The sequence below is a fragment of the Carlito syrichta genome, unplaced genomic scaffold, assembly GCF_000164805.1.
Source record: "Carlito syrichta isolate Samal-C Ts95f unplaced genomic scaffold, Tarsius_syrichta-2.0.1 Scaffold309486, whole genome shotgun sequence".
NCBI lineage: Eukaryota > Metazoa > Chordata > Mammalia > Primates > Tarsiidae > Carlito > Carlito syrichta.
The window spans coordinates 255,724-274,537 of record NW_007253582.1 but is presented as its reverse complement, the minus strand read 5'-3'; the positions used below and the strand labels follow the sequence as shown (position 1 = coordinate 274,537).

The following is an 18,814-nucleotide window of genomic DNA, read 5'->3' as shown; positions in this document are numbered from 1 at the left end:
GCACCACCAAGCCCAGCTAAATTTTTGATTGTTTTGTAGAGACAAGGTCTCACTATGTTGCCCAGGCTAGTCTCAAATTCCTCTGCCTCAGCCTCCTCAGGTGCTGGAATTGCAGGCGTCAGCCACTGTGCCTGGTCTCTAAATAGATTTTACAACAAACACAGAAATCATCATTTTGTTATTCCTCACAAAAAGCAAGAAAGTTTTCAGTGGTGATTATTCTTATGACCTTTCTATACCCCCAAATAAGTTCACCCTATTAGTTGAGTATCCCTAATCTGAAAATCCGAAATCTAAAATGCTTCAAAATTCCAAACTTTTTGAGCACCAACATAAATCTCAAAGGAAATACTCACTGGATTTTCAAATTAGGGATGTTCAACCGTTAAGCATAATGCAATCATTCCAAAATCCAAAACCCTTCCAGTACCAAGCATTTTGAATAAGCGATACACAACCTATACATGTTTTGTTATAGCAGGAAAATACTACTAAGGTATTTCATATGACTTTCATGAACAACAATCACTTCTTTTAGGTCTAGCCAGTTAAAATCTGCAGCCTATGATAGTAGACACAAAGAATAACAATTTTAGAATTTATTAAAAAAAAAACAAACAGAGTAGGGAAGCTCTGAATTAGAAACAGTCATATGATGGAGGCCTGGAATCACTTACCTGCAATAACTAGTCGATTCCCACTGAAGTTAGAATCTAAGGACAGAGATATGGATAAAATTTGGCCTGGAAAGGAATGAATTACTTGAACATTTTCTGCATCGATCTTCCTTTTAAACAGTATGCGGTAAACGTATATGAAACCAAAACCCTTTCTACGAAATAGTATTTGTAAAATTTACTGAGTGCTCCAGAGAAAACATGATAAAGAACTTATCCTTGAAGCCAAGATTTGGATGGTTTTTGAGAATTCTACTCTGGAGCAGGTCTGAATGTGCTCATGAGAACCATGATTTTTTTTTTTTTTTTTTTTTGTAGTGCAGTGTTTTCCTTTCAAGGAAATGTTTATTTGCCCAAAGACTATTTACATGTAACAGGAAATTATTTTAAAGGTTTTCAAATATGCCATGTATTACATATGAAGGAAAATTAGCAACTAAGTATTTTGCCATATTAATCCTCTTTAATTAACAAAATATAATTTATTATGTAAGTGGCAGTATTATTTTCAATCATTAGTGCATAGTAAAAAAAAACTTGAAAAAATTGCTGTGACTTTTCCTATTAAGCATCTAAATGTCTTAAAATATAAAAGACTCTAAAAAATACCTGAATTTTGCCTGCTTTTAGGGCAGCAAACATGCACTGAGCTGTATTAAAGGCATGTCTCCAATTATGATAGGCAACATTCTTCCGATAATTCTTCTTAACACTTAAAATCCAACTGCAAAGAACCTTTAGGAAATAAAGCATAGGGAATAACAATAATTGCTAACATTCATCACACATTTACTATGTTCAGTCTAACAACTGTGAGGAAGCTGGTACTGCTGATCATTTTATTGCTGCGGAAACTCACATTCAGAGGGGTAAGGGTAACCTGCTGAAGGACACACTGCTAGTTAAGGGGTGGGGCCCAGATTCAAAGTTGAGCAGTTTGACTTCTGAGCCCATCATGTCAAGTGCGAGACATCTCTAAGAATGGTATTTTGGGCATGGATATGGTACTCATTAGCTATTAAAAAGATATGATGTCCATGTGTCATCAATTAAGAAAGTCCAACGAATCACATGAGTACGAATTCACCATTAGAGAGCCATTCAAGCGGTACCTCTCAAGTTCCTCCCATGCTCCCACACTGTTCATCTACTAAGGTGTTTAGTGGAGGGCCCGGGGGGTGGACTAGTAACAAGGTATAAGGCGTGCCCAAGGATGAGCTGGAGCTATGAGTTTTAATACCGCTATTCACTCTTTGTCCTTTTAAATTATGCTTAAATATTCAGGCAGAGTTACTGCTTACCAAAAAGTAATTTTTAAAAAACAATATATACAAAATAAAGTCCTGGGGTTCATATAAAAAAAAAGTATTTTAAAAGATAAGGGGGAAAAAAGAAGAGATTTACACAAGTCTCCCAAGTTGGGTTTAATTTGGCCTCTAAGTGGTGTATTAAATATAATCCCCAGGGCTCATAGGTCCTAGACATGGTTTGTGTTAGCATTAGAGTCTACCTCTCTTTAAATCTGAATGATTTACGACCCTTTTGGGGATTTGCAGAAATAAATTTGTGCTTCTCTCTGCATATATCACTGGGGATGCTTCACACACAAAGAACATTACCCTGCGAAATGGAAACAAGAAGAATGTTGCTTTGACAATATAATTGGTTTTACAATAGGCCGAAAACAAGGTTTCTTTATTGTTGCTAGAAACTGCTTATCAAGGATTTGGTAGGAAATCAATGCTTCCTGAGCCTCCCTTTTCTTTTCAGGTCTTTTGTTCCTGTTCTGTAGCTCAGTTTACAAGGAATTCTGAAAACAAAGGACACCACTGTCTCCATCCCTTCCACCTTTTGAGGTGCCATATTCAAGCAGAGGACTTCTGTGTGCCTAAGACTGACATGTGTTCATCCCAAGAGCATTGCAGCTTCTTTCAACATAAAGTCTGTCAGGAAGATGATGGGTTAATTTCACTAGAAGAATTTTCAGTAAAAGCTATAAACTTTCTTTGATATGTTTAGAAACTATACAATGACATGTTACAGAAAATTACTGGTGATTAATTAAAGCAGCAAGAAAAACAAGCAGGAAAATCCAGAAATTTAATCCATGGATGTATCTTTTTACTAATAAGAATTTGTAAGCATAATTAAATATGCACATATTATCACATAAGGTGATACGATGACCAAAATGGCTCTATAATACCTGATGGACTACTCTATTATGCTTCTATTAAGATGAACCTAATAGAATTGGATAACCCAATAGATATAGTAGTAAGATTCAAGTACACTTTTAGATTCTGTTACCAGAATGGTCTTAATAGCATACAAGAAAATGATGGTCATATCTGGTAAGTTCTCAGTGAGTATGCTGGGCAACATTCAAATTTGTAACAGTGTTTTGTACAGGACTACTGACTGGTTATTTGCAGTGTGGAAGACTCTAGAGAGCATGTTCAATACACTGAATTGGTCTCCCACAATTATGGAAGGATTCCTAAGTGCTAAGTGGCATGCTGAAGACACCACGGGAGAAAGAGAAAAGACAGAAAACACAGCTCAGCTCCTGCTGAGTTCAAGGAACTCAATCCATAGGCCCAATAACAAAAGTGCCTATATAAAGAAATAATAAGTAAATACACAAACATAAAATTGAGAGCACAAATTTACTAACTGTCAAACAGCAATCCAAGAACCCTAGAGTTCTCTCTTTGAGTAGAGTCAAGAATCTGATTAGAGGTCAGCAGGAGGCAGTGGATGTGATGGTTCTGGGTGAATAGCCCAAGATTTGGAAGCTGGAGGAGGCATGAAGATCTAGTTATCAATACAAACATTCTTTGTCAGGGCAGCTTCATGATGCTAGCATCTTCTTTAGCAATAAGCTTTTAATCTTACCATTCTAAAATCATACTGACAACAATATCTGAAATAAACAAAACAAAAGAGACACTAAGGAAGAAAGGGCAACCAGATGAATGCAAAAAGTTGATGTTGGCCATAATTAGGGTAATAGTCATTCAAACAGAAAGGGAGAATAGATAAATCAGATATCAAATAATGAGAAGAAATATTTTCCTAATGAATAAAAAGTTCAAGAAAAGGTAAGAATAAAGTTTGTGGTAGAAACTCCGAGTGATTGTCTTTATTACCCAACCCTCAGATGCTATCTAAAGGCCAAATAAGAAATAAATCAACTTACACAAACTTCATGAAAAGGTACGAGAATCACATTTCTCTGTTTTGGCTAAGTCCTTTCAATAGAATCATTACTAGTTTCAAGTAAGTGAGCTTTCAGGAATGGAAAGGAGTGTGAGATGCTATCACATTTATAAGGTCCTGTAACTAGCAAGAAGCAGCACTGAAAGTCATATTCAGAACTTCTAGCTCTAAATGCAGTCATCCCACTAATAGAAAAGGCTTTAAAAATGAGCCCTATACCCTACAATCAGAAATTTGATCATAGTCAAATTTGGCCTAAGAATGGGGTAACTGACATGGACTCTCTACCTGTGTGTTAAGCAGAATATGACACACGTGCACACATATATATAGCATACAAATAGCTAATCACATAGACACGTGTAATTCTCACAAGACTCCCATGGGGGGAAGTAATGCCATGACTCCCAATTAGCAGAGGAGGAAACTGAGAATGTGACAGATTAATTGCCCAGGGGAACAAGAGCTAATCACTAGTAGTTGTGACTCAAAACCTAAGATCTTTCTACTCTACCATGCTGTCTCAATTTCTTCATTTGTAAAATGGGGATGACAATAATCAAAGGACCATTTCTGAGAATTCCTCAGAATAATTAAATTACACGATACCCTTAATTAACACATTCTAACAAGAGTAAAGTATTATTAGGGAAGAGTCGACAGACAGTTGTTCTTTATAGTCACCCAAGAAAGTAAACCTGGGTTAGATTTCAAGAAAGAAGCGGATTTGAGTCTACAATAATATTAACCGTAGCTGTTGTTAGACCTTAGTTTGCATTCCTGTGAACCCTTTGAGGACAGAGACAACTCATCACTAACATGTACACCTGGCCCAGTGCTAGGTACACAGTAAACGCTAATGAATTTTTATTGTATAAGTTAATGGAGTATTAAATAATGGAGACCTTCAAGATGTTTAAATTTCCAGGAGAAAATCTGAGCAAGAAGACTAGACATTCAACTGACTAGAAAAAGTAACTTTGTAGGCAAGATTACTGATTTTTTTCCAAATAGTTATTTCTATTCTCTCTTATTCTTTGATTCTCTATAGACAGTCACTATGAAACAATAGAATTTCGTTATCTCCAAGCTGATATTAGAAGGTATCAAGGCTTGCTATTTTCTGAGAGGTGAATAAGGTGACCAGGGGTTAAAATCAGTTTTCATCTCACCCCCACAGATGACCCTGCTATTACTCAGAGTTTGGCTCACACCAAGCCCCTTTATTCTCTCCTTCATTTCCAAATGAGTTCACTCCGCTTTGGTCCTTCCCTGTACATTGTTGTCATGACCTCTGCAAACAGATTATGATGCTTTCTGGCATACAATTCCTTAGTGACTCATCACTGTTTTCAGGATAAAACCCAAACTCCTCTGAATGGTTTGTAAGGTGCTATATGATTTGCTTTTTACCTTCCTCTCCAGATGTTTCTCTTGCCACTCCCAGTCCTCAGCAGGACTCCCGGCCCCGAACCAATCTCTCCTGTCATACTGCACATCCTGCTCTCACTTTTAGGAACACTCTCCCTTATTCTTAAACCTGGTGCTTGATACATGAGCTCAATCAATGTGTGATTTTTTTCGCGTCAGGGCCTCACTCTGTCACCCAGGCTGGAATGAAGTGGCATGATCATAGCTCACTGCAACTTCAAACCCCTGGGCTCCTCAAGCAATCCTCCAGACTTGGCCTCCCAAAGTGCTAGGATTACAGGCACGCGGCGCCATACCTGGCCAATAAATGTGTTTTTAATGGTTGATAATTATTCTTTAAATATCTAAGGTATGCATTAGCTGACAGTATATTAATCGCTGCAATGTAAAAACTCCTGTTTTATGCTAGCATTCAAAACTAATTCTCTTACATACACACACACACACACACACACACACACACACACACACACACACACACACACACACACACACACACACACGTACACAGACAGACTTCCAAAAGGACATCTCTACATTCCTACCTCATGTTTCATCTGGAAGTTCTGCACAAGGTTGAGGTCAGTAAACATCCGGATTGTGCACAGTGCTGTTTCCAGATCAGACAGCTCAAAGTCACTGAAGCTGAAGTCGGTAATTTTAAGGGTCTGGGCAGATGGTACCACAGCAGCCTTAGGTAAGGGAAGAAGAGGAAAATGAGATGATGCTGTTAATTAAAGCAGCAGTGAGTCACAAAGTTTTTGTGTTTGGCTATAGGGAAATAACACTTTGTGCTTATAATTTTCTTTTTAATGAAATACACTAGAAATCTTTTAGTACAGTAGCAACTCATCCACTTTATTTTTAACCTCAGCCACATGGGGGTAACGAACATGGTTCCAGCTAGGCCAGGTGGAGAAGACAGGACTTCCCACCTAAGGCTGTGCCTGGAGCAGCGAGCAGCATTAAGAATGCCAGTGGCCTGCTCCTCTATCCCTGCCCAGTCCTACCCATTCAACAGATATTTATTAATTATTCTGGAAACTTTCAGTTCTGTGAGCTGGGAATCAAGTGGTAAGAAGGGTAATGACAATGTTCTAAGCAGTTTACAGTTAATTCTCAGATCAGCCTTATGGTGTGAACACTGTAGTTCCACTTTTTCATGTACAAGAACTTAAGCTGCAAGAGGTTAACTAATCCTTATGCCCATGGTGGCCCTGTTAGCTAAGGAATGGGGCCCTGCTTCAATCCAGACAGACTATTCTGCACTCTGATCAGCAGAACTTGTCTCCTGCCATACTTGCTTTACCCAAACCTGAGCTTAAGAATCACCTCATGGCAACCCCTTAAGGTCCCCTCCCACTGTGGGAGCTTTTCTGTCCTCTCAATAAATCCCACTTTCTAAAAAAAAAAGAAAGAAAGAATCACCTCAGTGCCTATTAAAAAACACTCACTTGGGAATTGTGATTCAATAGGTCTGGAATGGGCCTGGGGAAGATTGTTTTGTTTTTCCGGAGGGGGATCTGTTTTTTAATTAACATCTCGTTTTTATTTTACAATCATTAAATGATAGCAAATACCTGCAATTTCTTCAACCATTACTGACTCTTTTTCATTAATGTTCTTTTACATCTCCTGTGAGCACCCATGCTTTAACTGATGAGTTCTTTTAAGGCACAGTTCCCACCCAAAGCCGGGTTGCGTCCCCTTGGAGCTAGCCCTACCTTGGGAATACCTGTTTAATTACATTAAGTTCATTATAACTTAATTTCATGTTTATCCTTCTGTCTCCTAAACTACACTAGGATTTACAGGCAAGCCTGTATCTTGTACGCTTTTGTATCCATTGTGACTATACTGATGGATGCAGCTTTAATATTTAATAGGAATATTTATTAAATGAATGGAAGGGGAAAAATCTCATTCCTTTTGCTTACTTCGAGTCTGTAAGTTCCATTTTTAAGATTTCAAAGCCTCCTGGAGGGCTGAAGCCCATTAACCGGAGTTGGAAAACAGGTAGACCCGGCAGGTGCCTTACAATCTCTTTTGTTTTTACATTTAAAAAAAAAAAATCACTGAATGTGTTATACTGTTTAAAAATCAGGAGAACTTAGCAAGAAGAGGATTTCCAGCTTCTTCTGACAAATAACTACATTGAAGCCCAACTCCACAAAGAAATAACTGGCCAAAGTCAAGGAGCCCTGGCTCCTCAGGCTCCACCCCCCAGCCTCCCTGCTGGGCCACAGCAGGCATGGGAATTTGCAGGAGCCCCCAACTCCTTCACCTTTGGACCAGTTACCCCATCAGCACTTTGTTGGCTGTTTTAGCCAGAACAGGCTAAGATTAACCTGACCAAAAGAGGCTTGTCTTTGGTTTGGAACAGAGGGAAGAAAAGAAGAAATTTGAGCCAGGTTCTCAAACCCTGTAAATTTCCTACTCGTATCTGAGGGACCAATTGCTTTGCTTTATCCTCCATCTACTGTGAAGCAAAAAGGTCAAAATTATGAAATCTTACAGAGCGACCTAGAGCTGTAGGTTTTCCCCACAAATCAGAGGGCACTTACATATTCTCCTTTGACCCCGGCCCTCAGATCTCACCTACACACACCAGGCTTGTTTAAACTTTCAGCGAAAGTCACTCTCTCCAATACTCCAAACTAACAATCTTTCCCCAAGAAAACATGCACTCTGTTAAGGCAGTTCCACATTTACCGTTGTGTGGGCTGAAATGGGAAGAAAGGAGGTTTTAAAATATTTAGACGAAGCATTCGTTGTTTATTCCAGCCTCGAACATTGGACACAGCCAGTAACCAGGCTTGGAAGTGCGGAGGTGGGAGCCAGCCCACCTTCTAACTCAGAGCAGATAACAGCTGCTTCCCTTAAAGCACGCTGCACTCCACAGGAGAACAGATGTTTGTTCCTCAGGGCATCATTATTCTTACAGCAGGAAGTTTTCTTTCTCTCCTTCCTCAAAGGACATTCTGAAAGCTGCAGGATGGAAGCCAAACAGCTTGTGTCTCTCTGCATGATACACTCGAATTCCCAGCCTCTGTCTACTACGGGAAACGAGGCTTCTCTCTTGCTTGTCTGGTCATGCCACGATTCAAACGTTCTTAGCTGACCCAGTGGGGACACGCAAACATTTTCCTTAAAAGCCTTGTGGTCAGTGATACAGACGTTCTGAATTCTTGAGACTGATTACTAACAAACCATAAGAAAGTCAGAAATCACTCCAAGCTCTCGTACTCTGCCTCTTTGACCATCACAAGGGAGTTCCACTTTCTGTTTGCCTTGGAAAGGCTTGGGGGAAAGGTGATTTTAAAATAAAACCGATTATTACCTATAATTTTTTCCTTACCACTTCTAGAACATAATATTCTACATTTTACTAATAGCAGGGGACCAAATATGTGGTATTTCTATGATAGGACATGTTTACACAATTTCAGATTTTCACAGCTTCTTTTAGGAATGGTTTTATTTGTTGCAAAGTAAGGTGAGTTTGTTTTCTTCAGGAGATACTATACTTGTATTATAGCTTGGAGACTAACAGAAATAACATTATTCTGTAAAACAATAAGGTGCGATAAACATAAATATGTATATGTATTTTTATTGTTGAATAATCCAATTCAAAACCACTAGAACTATGATATCACCTAATATTGCCTACTTCTCTACATTGGAACACAAAGCCTGTGAATTCTCAGGTAACAGAGTTCAGATATTTCAGTGCTTAAATCAAATATGGATAAGCTCTTGTAGAGCTATAGCGTTAATCTGTGTCAAATTAATCAAATATGGAATGCAAAAAAATAAAGCTCATTGGGTTAGATTCAATCTGACAAACAGCTTGAGGGTACATGTATTTTTTAGGGTCCTTAGAGCTATCTGTTACCCAAACTAATAAAGAAACCAGTTTGTCTCTGGTGACTTTTTAAGGAAATTATTTCATTTAAGTCACCTTTTTATGACTCCTTCTCTAATACTTTGGCCCCTTTTTCACCACTCTTGCCAAAATGAAAAATTTAAGAAAAAATCAACTCTGGATATGAAATTCACTAAGAGTGGAGCCAGAGTTCTCTCTGAGAGTAGGATGTCTTAGATGAAAGTAGTAGTCAGAATTATAAAAATATTTAAATTTTTCAGTGATCTTTTTTTTTGAGTTGGAGTCTCACTCTGTCGCCCAGACTGGAGTGCAGTGGCCGCTCCCGGCCACCGCAGTCTCGACCTGCTGGGCTCCGGCGATCCGTTCACCTCAGCCTTCCGAGTAGCTGGAATTACAGGCGCGCGATACCATGCCCGGCTGATTTTTTGATTTATTGTAGAGATGAGGTCTCGCTGCCCAGGCGGGTCTCGAACCCACGGGCTCAGGCAATCTACTCACCTCAGCCTCCCAAAGGCGCGGGATTACAGGCTGAGCCATTGAGTATGGCTTTTTCAGTGATCTTAAATGAAAACTAGTTGTTCTAAATACCATCTGACTGATAAGGAACTAAATATTAAGCTGATCACCAGCTGACAAAACACTAAATCAGCTACCACATTTGCATTTCAGCATGTAATGATCATAAACAGGGAAACGTAAAAGCAAGATGAAACACATGGTAAAAAGGAGTATTTGCTCCTGCGGGTTCTAGTCTTGATGCTCTACTGACTTTGTTATGAACAAGATGTCCAGCCTCTCCACCTACTTTTGCAAACATGCAAAATGAGGAAGCTGGATCAGACTGCCTCTAAGTTTTAATATTCTCTGAGCTTATGTTACATTTATCTCTGTGTCCACAGGACTCCAGCACTTCTTACTGCTGTCTCACTTTGCCATACTGTGAGTGGCACCTAAATCTTGCCAGTGACTTTCTTGTACAGGGCCTAAACTTTACTCTGATTTCCTAGCATTTAAGGTAAAGGGATGGGCGCACCTTGGCAGTTATGGTTATGCAACTAGAAAAAGTGTGACATAGATGTTAATGGGCTACTGCTGTGATATCTGTCACAAGGATTAGTAAATGTTGTCCTGATGCAGCTGAAATGTTAAAAAAATGAGAATTAGTTTTATGAACACTTGGGAGTATGCATTCCAGGCAGAGGAGAAACAAAGAAACTTGGAAGTGAGAAAGTATTAATTAAACTTAAAAACAGGTGACAAAAATATTGACCCCCGACACTCTCCCCAAAAGAGAACAATTTCAGAAAATTTAATTTTTTAACTTAGAACGTTATTGCAAAAAGAAACCAGTTAGTTTTTACTTAAGATCACTGAAAAATTAAAATATGTTTATAACTCTGACTACTGCCTTAACCCAAGACAATTCTACTCTCAAAGAAGACTCTGGTTCTACTCTTAGTTGGTTTTGGATTTTGATTTCTCCAATGAGGCATACTTGAGTCTTGAATTTTAAATGAACCCAGTGCCACATAGGAAACTCTTTTTGTTCTTGGTGTGGCTCTAGAGGGTGCAATGCTCGATTCTACACACGTCACCTTAGTCCTGCTTCCTCACAGGTGGGAGGAGGAATATTTCACAACTGTTGGCTAGAAAGCAGACCCTAACCTCTGCTTGTAGAGGAGGGTTAGACTGAATATGTGGTAGCCTCTTACTGCACTGATGCTCTAAATTTAAATATTAAATTTCCTGAAATTATCTGGCTTTTTTTCAGGGTGTCTATATTTTTACCATCTGTTTTTAAGTATAAGTAATACTCTTTCACTTCCAAAATGCTTTGTTTCTTCTCTGACTGGAATGCATACTCCCAAGTTTTTGTATAGCTAATCCTTTCTCATTTTTTATGTCTCAGTTGCATCAGGGCAACATTTACTAGTCCCTGTGATACATACCTTAGCAAGAGTCCATAAGCATCCTTGTCACCCTTTTCCTAGGGAGTCTTTATTTTCTGAAGAGGTCAGAAAACTAAAAAGTACATTTCCTTGACTCTCTTGCAGCTAGGGTGCCAACTGGATTTTGGTTTCTCCAGTGAGGCATACTTGAGTGAGACTTGAATTTTAAATGAACACAGTGCCACATGGTAAACCTTTTTTCTCTTAATATGGCTCTAGAGGGTAAGATGTAGTCCTGGAGCCTGCAGTTGTAGCAGCTGCTTTTTGACTCTCACATTTATGGTAGGATAGTTGATCCTGAAGGGAACAGATGCCCAGTGGCTTTCTGATTCTGGCTTATATGGAGTTCCCATAGGGGAGACCAGATCTGTGGTTTTGTTTTAGGATTTATTCTTGGAGTCTTTCATCTATTTCCTACAATGATTTGAAAGCTCTTAGTTAAATTATTTTCTGCTTAAAATAGCTAAAGTAGTTTCTATTACTTGCAATTGAGCTCTGGTGATTTTATATTTGGCAATAACAGCATTTGCAATTTGCAAGCAACAGGTTCTCAAGGCAAGGAATTTGGGATTGGATAGTTGACCTAATGGGTTTAAAGGTAGAAGGAGCTCAGTTTCCATTAGATTGGTGGCTCTCAAAGTGTGGTCCCTGGACCAACAGCAGTTGAAGCATCTGGTAACTTGTTGCAAATGCAAATTCTCAGGACCCAACACAGAACTACTGAATCAGAAACTCTGGGAGTGGTGATCAGCACCTGTAACAAACCTGCCAGGTGATTCTGATGAATGCTGAAATTTAAGAACCAATGCATTACGAATAGGTAACTTGTAGTCAATGGACTTAACAGTCATGTAAATGCTCACTTTAGAACAAAATGCCTTTTTGTGGACCCAGTGGTGACTGCCATATCACAGTGTGATAGGCAGAAACTAAGCTGGGTTAGCTGCTTCTTGTTGTGTTGGAAGGATTAAAGAAATAAATATAGGGCTCTGGGCTTTACATTTTTTTTTTGGCTCAAATCAAAAAAATTTTAGAGAGTTTTTATGACTTTACTTAAACGGCCTATTTCTTGTAGTACTGATGGAGCTAAAACCCAGCGGTAGTCTTATCTTACAGGTTGCTGAATTACAGTGTAGGCTGAAATCATAGACTTGCCACATCTGTCACATGAGACAGCACTGATTAGGAAGGAGTGGAACACCAAGAAGATCTGGATAACTACAAGAATCCCAGACCAGTCACTCCAGAACACGTCTCTGTGTAATTTCACAATACCCCTACATGTCACAGTCATAGCTCTTTCTTCTGATTTTAACTATATACGTTAATAATTAACTAAATTATAGAACTATCTTATATGTTATATATATATATGTTATATATATATTATATTTGAAGTACCTAATATAAAGCTTGCATAGAGTGGGAGGTAAATATTCAATGAATAAATGTTTTTATAATCATCAAGCACTTAACCAGTTTTCCATAATAAGCAAAAATACTTCATATGAATTTAATTTGGCAAAGAGCTATAAAACAAATGATAATATTAGTAATGAACCACACTGTGGCAGAAACAACAAACATGTTGTGGTATATGTCTTTTTTTTTTAGAGTTGGAGTCTCACTCTATCACCCAGGCTGGAGTTCAGTGGCATGCTCATGACCACCCCCGCTGGGCTCCAGCGATCCTTCTGTCTCAGCCTTCCAAGTAGCCGGAACTATAGGTGCACGCTTCCATGCCCAGCTAATTTTTAAAAATTTTATTGTAGAGACAAGGTCTCGCCAAGTTGCGCAGACTGGTCTCGTACCCGTGGGCTCAGGCAATCCACTCACCAAAGTGCTAGGATTACAGGTTGAGCCACTGAGCCCAGCCTGTGGTATATATCTTTTTCTATAATAACTCAATTGTTCATTTTATCTACTTTTGAAAATTTTAAATTATAGTTGAAGCTCTTCTTTCATCAGCACAACAAATACTCCATTACTGGAATTTTTAAAAATCAGCTTCTGCTTGCCTTAAATGTTGCTGAAGTTTGATTCTGTCACTTCCAGGAACACTGAAAACCCAGGTTTAGTAAGCAGTGACCAAAAAGTGTTTCACTTTTTAGCGGCTCTGGCAGGGAGTTGCTTTAACTGGTCAATTCTAGAGTGTTCCCCTATGTACAGAATTGGTCATACCTTATAAATATAGGTTTACATGTATTTATTCTTACAACATATGCTTTTTCCTCCAGTAGGCTTTCCACCTACCTGTTCTACTTAGGCCAATTTAAAAATGAGTGTGACATTTCTTGTGTGCTCATTTTTAGAATGGCTAGTGCAAAAAAGCCTGGGACATAAAGATCTCAATACTGTTGCACCTGGATATTAAAAACAGACACCCTCCCCGCCACTACTGACACTACTAACAATAATGAATACTTAATGGGAGCATATATACCAGGAACTCTATAGTTATTATGACTCTGCAAGGTAAATTGTTTTATTATCCCCTTTTTACATAGGAAGAAACTGAGGCACAGAGAAGTCACATACCTGCTTGAGGTCACAGACATGAAATTTGAGCCCAGGCATCTCCTTGCTCTAGCGCTCATGCTCTTAATTATTACTCTGTAGTTATGAACATGAAGGCTGATAAGGAAAGGCTCCCTCAGTGCCCCTCAACATGGTTGACTCTATCACCAGCTAGCAGGCTGCTGTATATGTTTAATGAACTATTAAATTATTTATTGCTTCATTATCATTTTAAGAAAAAAGAAAGCAAAATCTTGTTCAATGGGTTGAAGGAGCATGATTTGTGGAGTATTTTTTCATGCTAGATTACAGACTTTGTCTGGGTTTTTAGAATCTATACATTCATTCATTCATTCAATCATTCAACAAAAACCAAAACCAAGTTCTTGTTAAGCTTTCACTAAATGGTAGCTTCTATTATTATGACTCAGGAATTAATAGCCTGATGGAGAAGACAGACTTGTAAGTAACTGAGATACATAGAATTTTAAGTGCAATAAGGATGCCAGTAGTTTGCACAAGTGGCTACTTACACACAATGACAGAGAATTAAAGCCCACATAACTACTTTTCTCAAAGAGAATTTTTCCTGAGCTTCATCAACACTTCACTTAAGACAAATGGTAACCCTTCTGTTGTTCAACTATTTCTCATTATGATAGTCATTCACGCAATAAGAGACATACCTTTGCTCCTTTTACACAAATATGGAGGGTGCCTTTTTGTTTATTAAACAGAGAAATGAAACTTTATAGAAAATAATACATTTATAGTGTATGGTCTCCTTGAAGTCCATCAAGTGTGTCTTTATCGAAAATAATATACTTGGGTAAAGTAAATATAATGAATCTTTTTAAAATTATTGAATTTATTATTTTTGGTGGATGATTCATGAAAAAAGGTTTCTGTTTAACCTGTGGCAAAGTCTCTGGTAACCTCAGCAGAAAATAAAGACATGTAGTTACATGGTTACATAATTTGCTCAATTGTATCATATTTATACAAAAAAGATCTCATTGCTATCAAAGACTTTCTGCCTGACTTAGGTCTGAGGTCTCAAATCTCAAAAGCCAAAATAAAAATTATGGAAACTAGAAACAATTTCTAAGTCTCCTTATTTAGAAAGTTACTTATTAACTTCTAATAAAGAAGAGTAGTGATATAACTTGGTTTTCCATAAAACATCAAGTTCTTCCAATTAGCTTCATGTTTTATAAAGGCACTCTGTTAGGCTACTCCTTGATATCTATTCAATATAAATGTTAAAAGGAAAAGAGATTTCAACCTCAATAATATACTTTTAAAGGAAATTATTTTCAGGGATAAAATTAATATATTTGAGGAGCTGTGTTGGTAGCTGCAAGGACAGCTCTTCTCCTTTCCAGCCCCTACCACTGCCCGCCCCTCCCGGGACACTCTTTGATGGAGAGCAGTTTATTTCCAGGTCATTGAATAAAGTCACTTTGGCAGCCATTACATCACACTTCATCACTTCGTCCCCACTTTTCACATGCACGAAAAAGGTGTTTTTAAAGAAGAAACCACACAATTTGTTTACAAGGCTGTTGGAATTTATCTTTCTCTAAGAGAGCAATGAATCCAAATACAGATGAGAAGAAATTGACTTTTATAAAGACAAGTGAGTATGGAACCAAATCTTTTTTTTCACCTAGGCTGGAGTGCAGTGGCACACTCACGGCCACCCAGCATCGACCTGCTGGGCTGCCTCAGCCTTCCCAGTAGCCAGAACTACAGGCGTGCGCTACCATGCCCGGATGATTTTTTATTTATTGTAGAGACGAAGTCTCGCCAAGCTGCCCAGGTTGGTCTCGAACCCGTGGGCTCAGGCAATCCACTCTCCTTGGCCTCCAAAGTGCTGGGATTACAGACTGAGCCACCGAGCCTGGCTGGAACCAAATCTTATAGACAGTAAGGAAGTGAATCAGGCACTGTGAACTGGAACAGTATATTTTCTTTAACAACAATATCATGTTGTATAATATTTTCCTTCTTTCTAACATTATATAAGTGGATCCCTTTAAATCTCAATAGGAAAGAGGCACAGACTATAAAAATTCTGAATAACAAACTTATAGCTTTTCAAAATCACATAAAGAAGGCATGCAATAATGTCAAGCTTCTGATGAAATATGCATACATTTATAAGTAAAACTCTAGAGCAAATGTATTACTACAAATGGGATTCGTATACACAAATTTGGTTAACATGCTGATTACCAAGTTCCAAATATAAAAATTATACTAAATTATTGTGCTTAGACAATACACAGCAGTTTATATTTAAGAAGCTTACACCTTGAAGCTAAGATTACCCCTGGAAATAATCCACTGGTAAAGTTAGAACAAAACCAGCACAATTGGCTTGTCATATGAAAACAGGAAGAATCAAAGAGTCTAATAAGCCTTGCTAATGTGAAATACATGTAGCCCAGTGAATATTATAGGCTTCTATAAAAATGAATGGCTCTATAGAGGGTGTACAGGAAGCCCAAAGGATTGTTTCAGAGATTTCCAGCACTATTTAAAAAAGACAGTGACTAACTAGATGTCATATTACCACAATTCAGACACTGTTATCAAGACCACAGAGTCAACTCTTCTTTCTTCAATTATTCGCTCAACATTTTTCCATTTATAATTTGACTATCCATATAGAGTTTTTTTTAACGAGTGAGGGAATATGATGGTCACCTTGACATAAGGAATTTGATCTGTACCATAACACTGACTTAGGCATCAGAGATTTTGGTCAGGTACTTGGTTTTGCCCCTTACTGCTGTCACCTGCAGCAATCATACACATGCCTGACCAAGACAGGGCCCATGTGAAGTTTCTCGCTCTGAAAGGCTAAGGTCAAAATGAAGTGAAATCCTAAGGCGTCAGTTTCTTCTCTCGCTATTTTGATAGAAAACACAAAAGGGTACCAGTTTGCTTCTAGATGTCTCACTTGTTATTAAAGAAATCACTGCCAGACTCGGTGGCTCAGTCTGTAATCCCAGCACTTTGGGAGGCCGAGGCGAGTGGATTGCCTGAGCCTGCAGGTTTGGGACCCACGTGGGCAACTTGGTGAGTCCTCGTCTCCACAATAAATCAAAAATCAGCCGGTTGTGGTAGCGTGCGCCTATAGTTCTGGCTACTTGGAAGGCTGAAGTGGAAGGATCACCGGGGCCCAGCAGATTGAGGCTGCGGTGGCCGTGAGCATGCCACTGCACTCCAGTCTGGGCGACAGAGTGAGACTCCAACTCAAAAAAAAAAAAAAGAAAGAAAGAAAAGAAAAGAAATTGCTGTAAAATAGCAGCTATAAGGGTTGAACTGAATCAGCACTAACTCCATGACAAAAATGAGAAGGTTATTTACAAAAAAACTAAACACAAATACATATTTATTTACTGCTGTAACAAGAGAGGAAGGCAGAAAAGGCTGTTAGTCAATCAACATCAGATATTGACTTCCTAGTTGTACAGATAATAAATAAGCATTTATGACATTCTGCTATCTTAGCTAATTAACTTTCTAAGAACCATACCAGGACAGCTGGAATCCTTTTATTATTATCTCAGCAACTTCCAACTAAGGATCATTAAAAAGGAATGTGTTCAGCCGGGCTCGGTGGCTCAGCCTGTAATCCCGCGCCTTTGGGAGGCTGAGGTGAGTGAATTGCCTGAGCCCGTGGGTTCGAGACCTGCCTGGGCAACTTGGCGAGACCTCATCTCTACAATAAAATCAAAAAATCAGCCGGGCGTGGTAGCGCATGCCTGTAATTCCAGCTACTTGGAAGGCTGAGGTGGAAGGATCGCCGGGGCCCAGCAGGCGAGGCTGTGGTGGCCGGGAGCGGCCACTGCACTCCAGTCTGGGTGACCGAGTGAGACTCCAACTCAAAAAAAAAAAAGGAATGTGTTCAGTTTAAGGCTCAATTTTTGCTACACCCAGTTTTGAGCCAAGAGAAGGTGAGATTTAAAATGGGGGAAAAAACCCTCAAGTAAAGCAAGTGGAAAAATAAGGATTTTGAATTTCCTATCAACTAATTGCTTTGTTATAACTAGATAACTTTTTCTGGACACAGGCATAAATAATTAATATATCTAAGTACATTTAATTATCTTAAGAATACATTTTAAAAATAAAAGTTAAGAAGCCCAGCAGGTCGAGGCTGCGGTGGCTGGGAGCGGCCACTGCACTCCAGTCTGGGTGACAGAGTGAGACTCCAGCTCAAAAAAAAAAAAAAAAAAAAAAAGAAAATATTTAACAGTTTTTCAATATATTTTAAGATTTTAAATTGAGATAAACAATCAGATACAAGACAAAGAGCAATTTTGGTAACTGCTGCATGATGCAAACACCTGTGTAGCTGAGGCTGTACAGAAATTTTTACACCATTGATGGAAAACTGGAATTGAAATCAGTTGCTGAATTTCAACCAATTTAAATGAATTACTTGACCTACAAGCTATGTGACCCTAAATTTCTCAATGCAGCTGCCAGAAATCTATTTTTCAAATGAAACAACAGCTGGTTTTGAACAATACCACAATATAGCAATTTTCAGTTATTCCAAAGTGTTTCTCTCTTGCTGAAATTATAAACATAATTGGGAAGATACATTTTCAGATTTTCTGAATAACTATACTATTTTTGAAGTAAAAAACGAAGTTTAATATTCTTGTGGTTTTTTTTGACATTATCTTCAGAAATTACTTCACTTGCTAGTTTTTATTTACGTAAAACAACACATGAAAGTGTATCCTTAGTTAACATACACAAAGAACTTAAAACATGCCAGGTATATGGTAAGTGCTCAATAAATGTAGCTGTAACTTCTTGTTTTGGCAAAAGACATGCCATTCTTTCATGCTGAGGCCACTTTGAAGTCCATATTTCTTCACTGCCTTGCACTGCCAGTCTCACACCTACCCCTGTGCCTTCTGCCTTTGTCTAAGAACATTCTGGTTTCTCTTGCTCATGAGTAACTCCCACTCACAAACTCAAAACCAAACTAAGCAATATAAGACTTCACACGAAGGCTGAGGTGAGTGGATTGCCTGAGCCCGCAGGTTCGAGACCTGCCTGGGCAGCTTGGTGAGACCTCATCTCTACAATAAATCAAAAAA

The 18,814-nt window shown here is 38.6% G+C and overlaps 1 protein-coding gene across 2 annotated transcripts in view; it reads right to left on the bottom strand.

Annotated features, from left to right (window-relative positions):
- Positions 1 to 18,814, bottom strand: part of PDE5A (phosphodiesterase 5A) — a 138,011-nt gene that overhangs the window by 25,644 nt on the left and 93,553 nt on the right. For both annotated transcript variants that reach the window (XM_008067352.1, XM_008067353.2), the window contains exons 12-13: positions 5,876 to 6,022; positions 1,287 to 1,412 (exon numbers count right to left, since the gene is read on the bottom strand). In XM_008067352.1, coding sequence (XP_008065543.1) covers positions 1,287 to 1,412; positions 5,876 to 6,022 — 273 coding nt within the window. The remainder of the gene's footprint in view (positions 1 to 1,286; positions 1,413 to 5,875; positions 6,023 to 18,814) is intronic.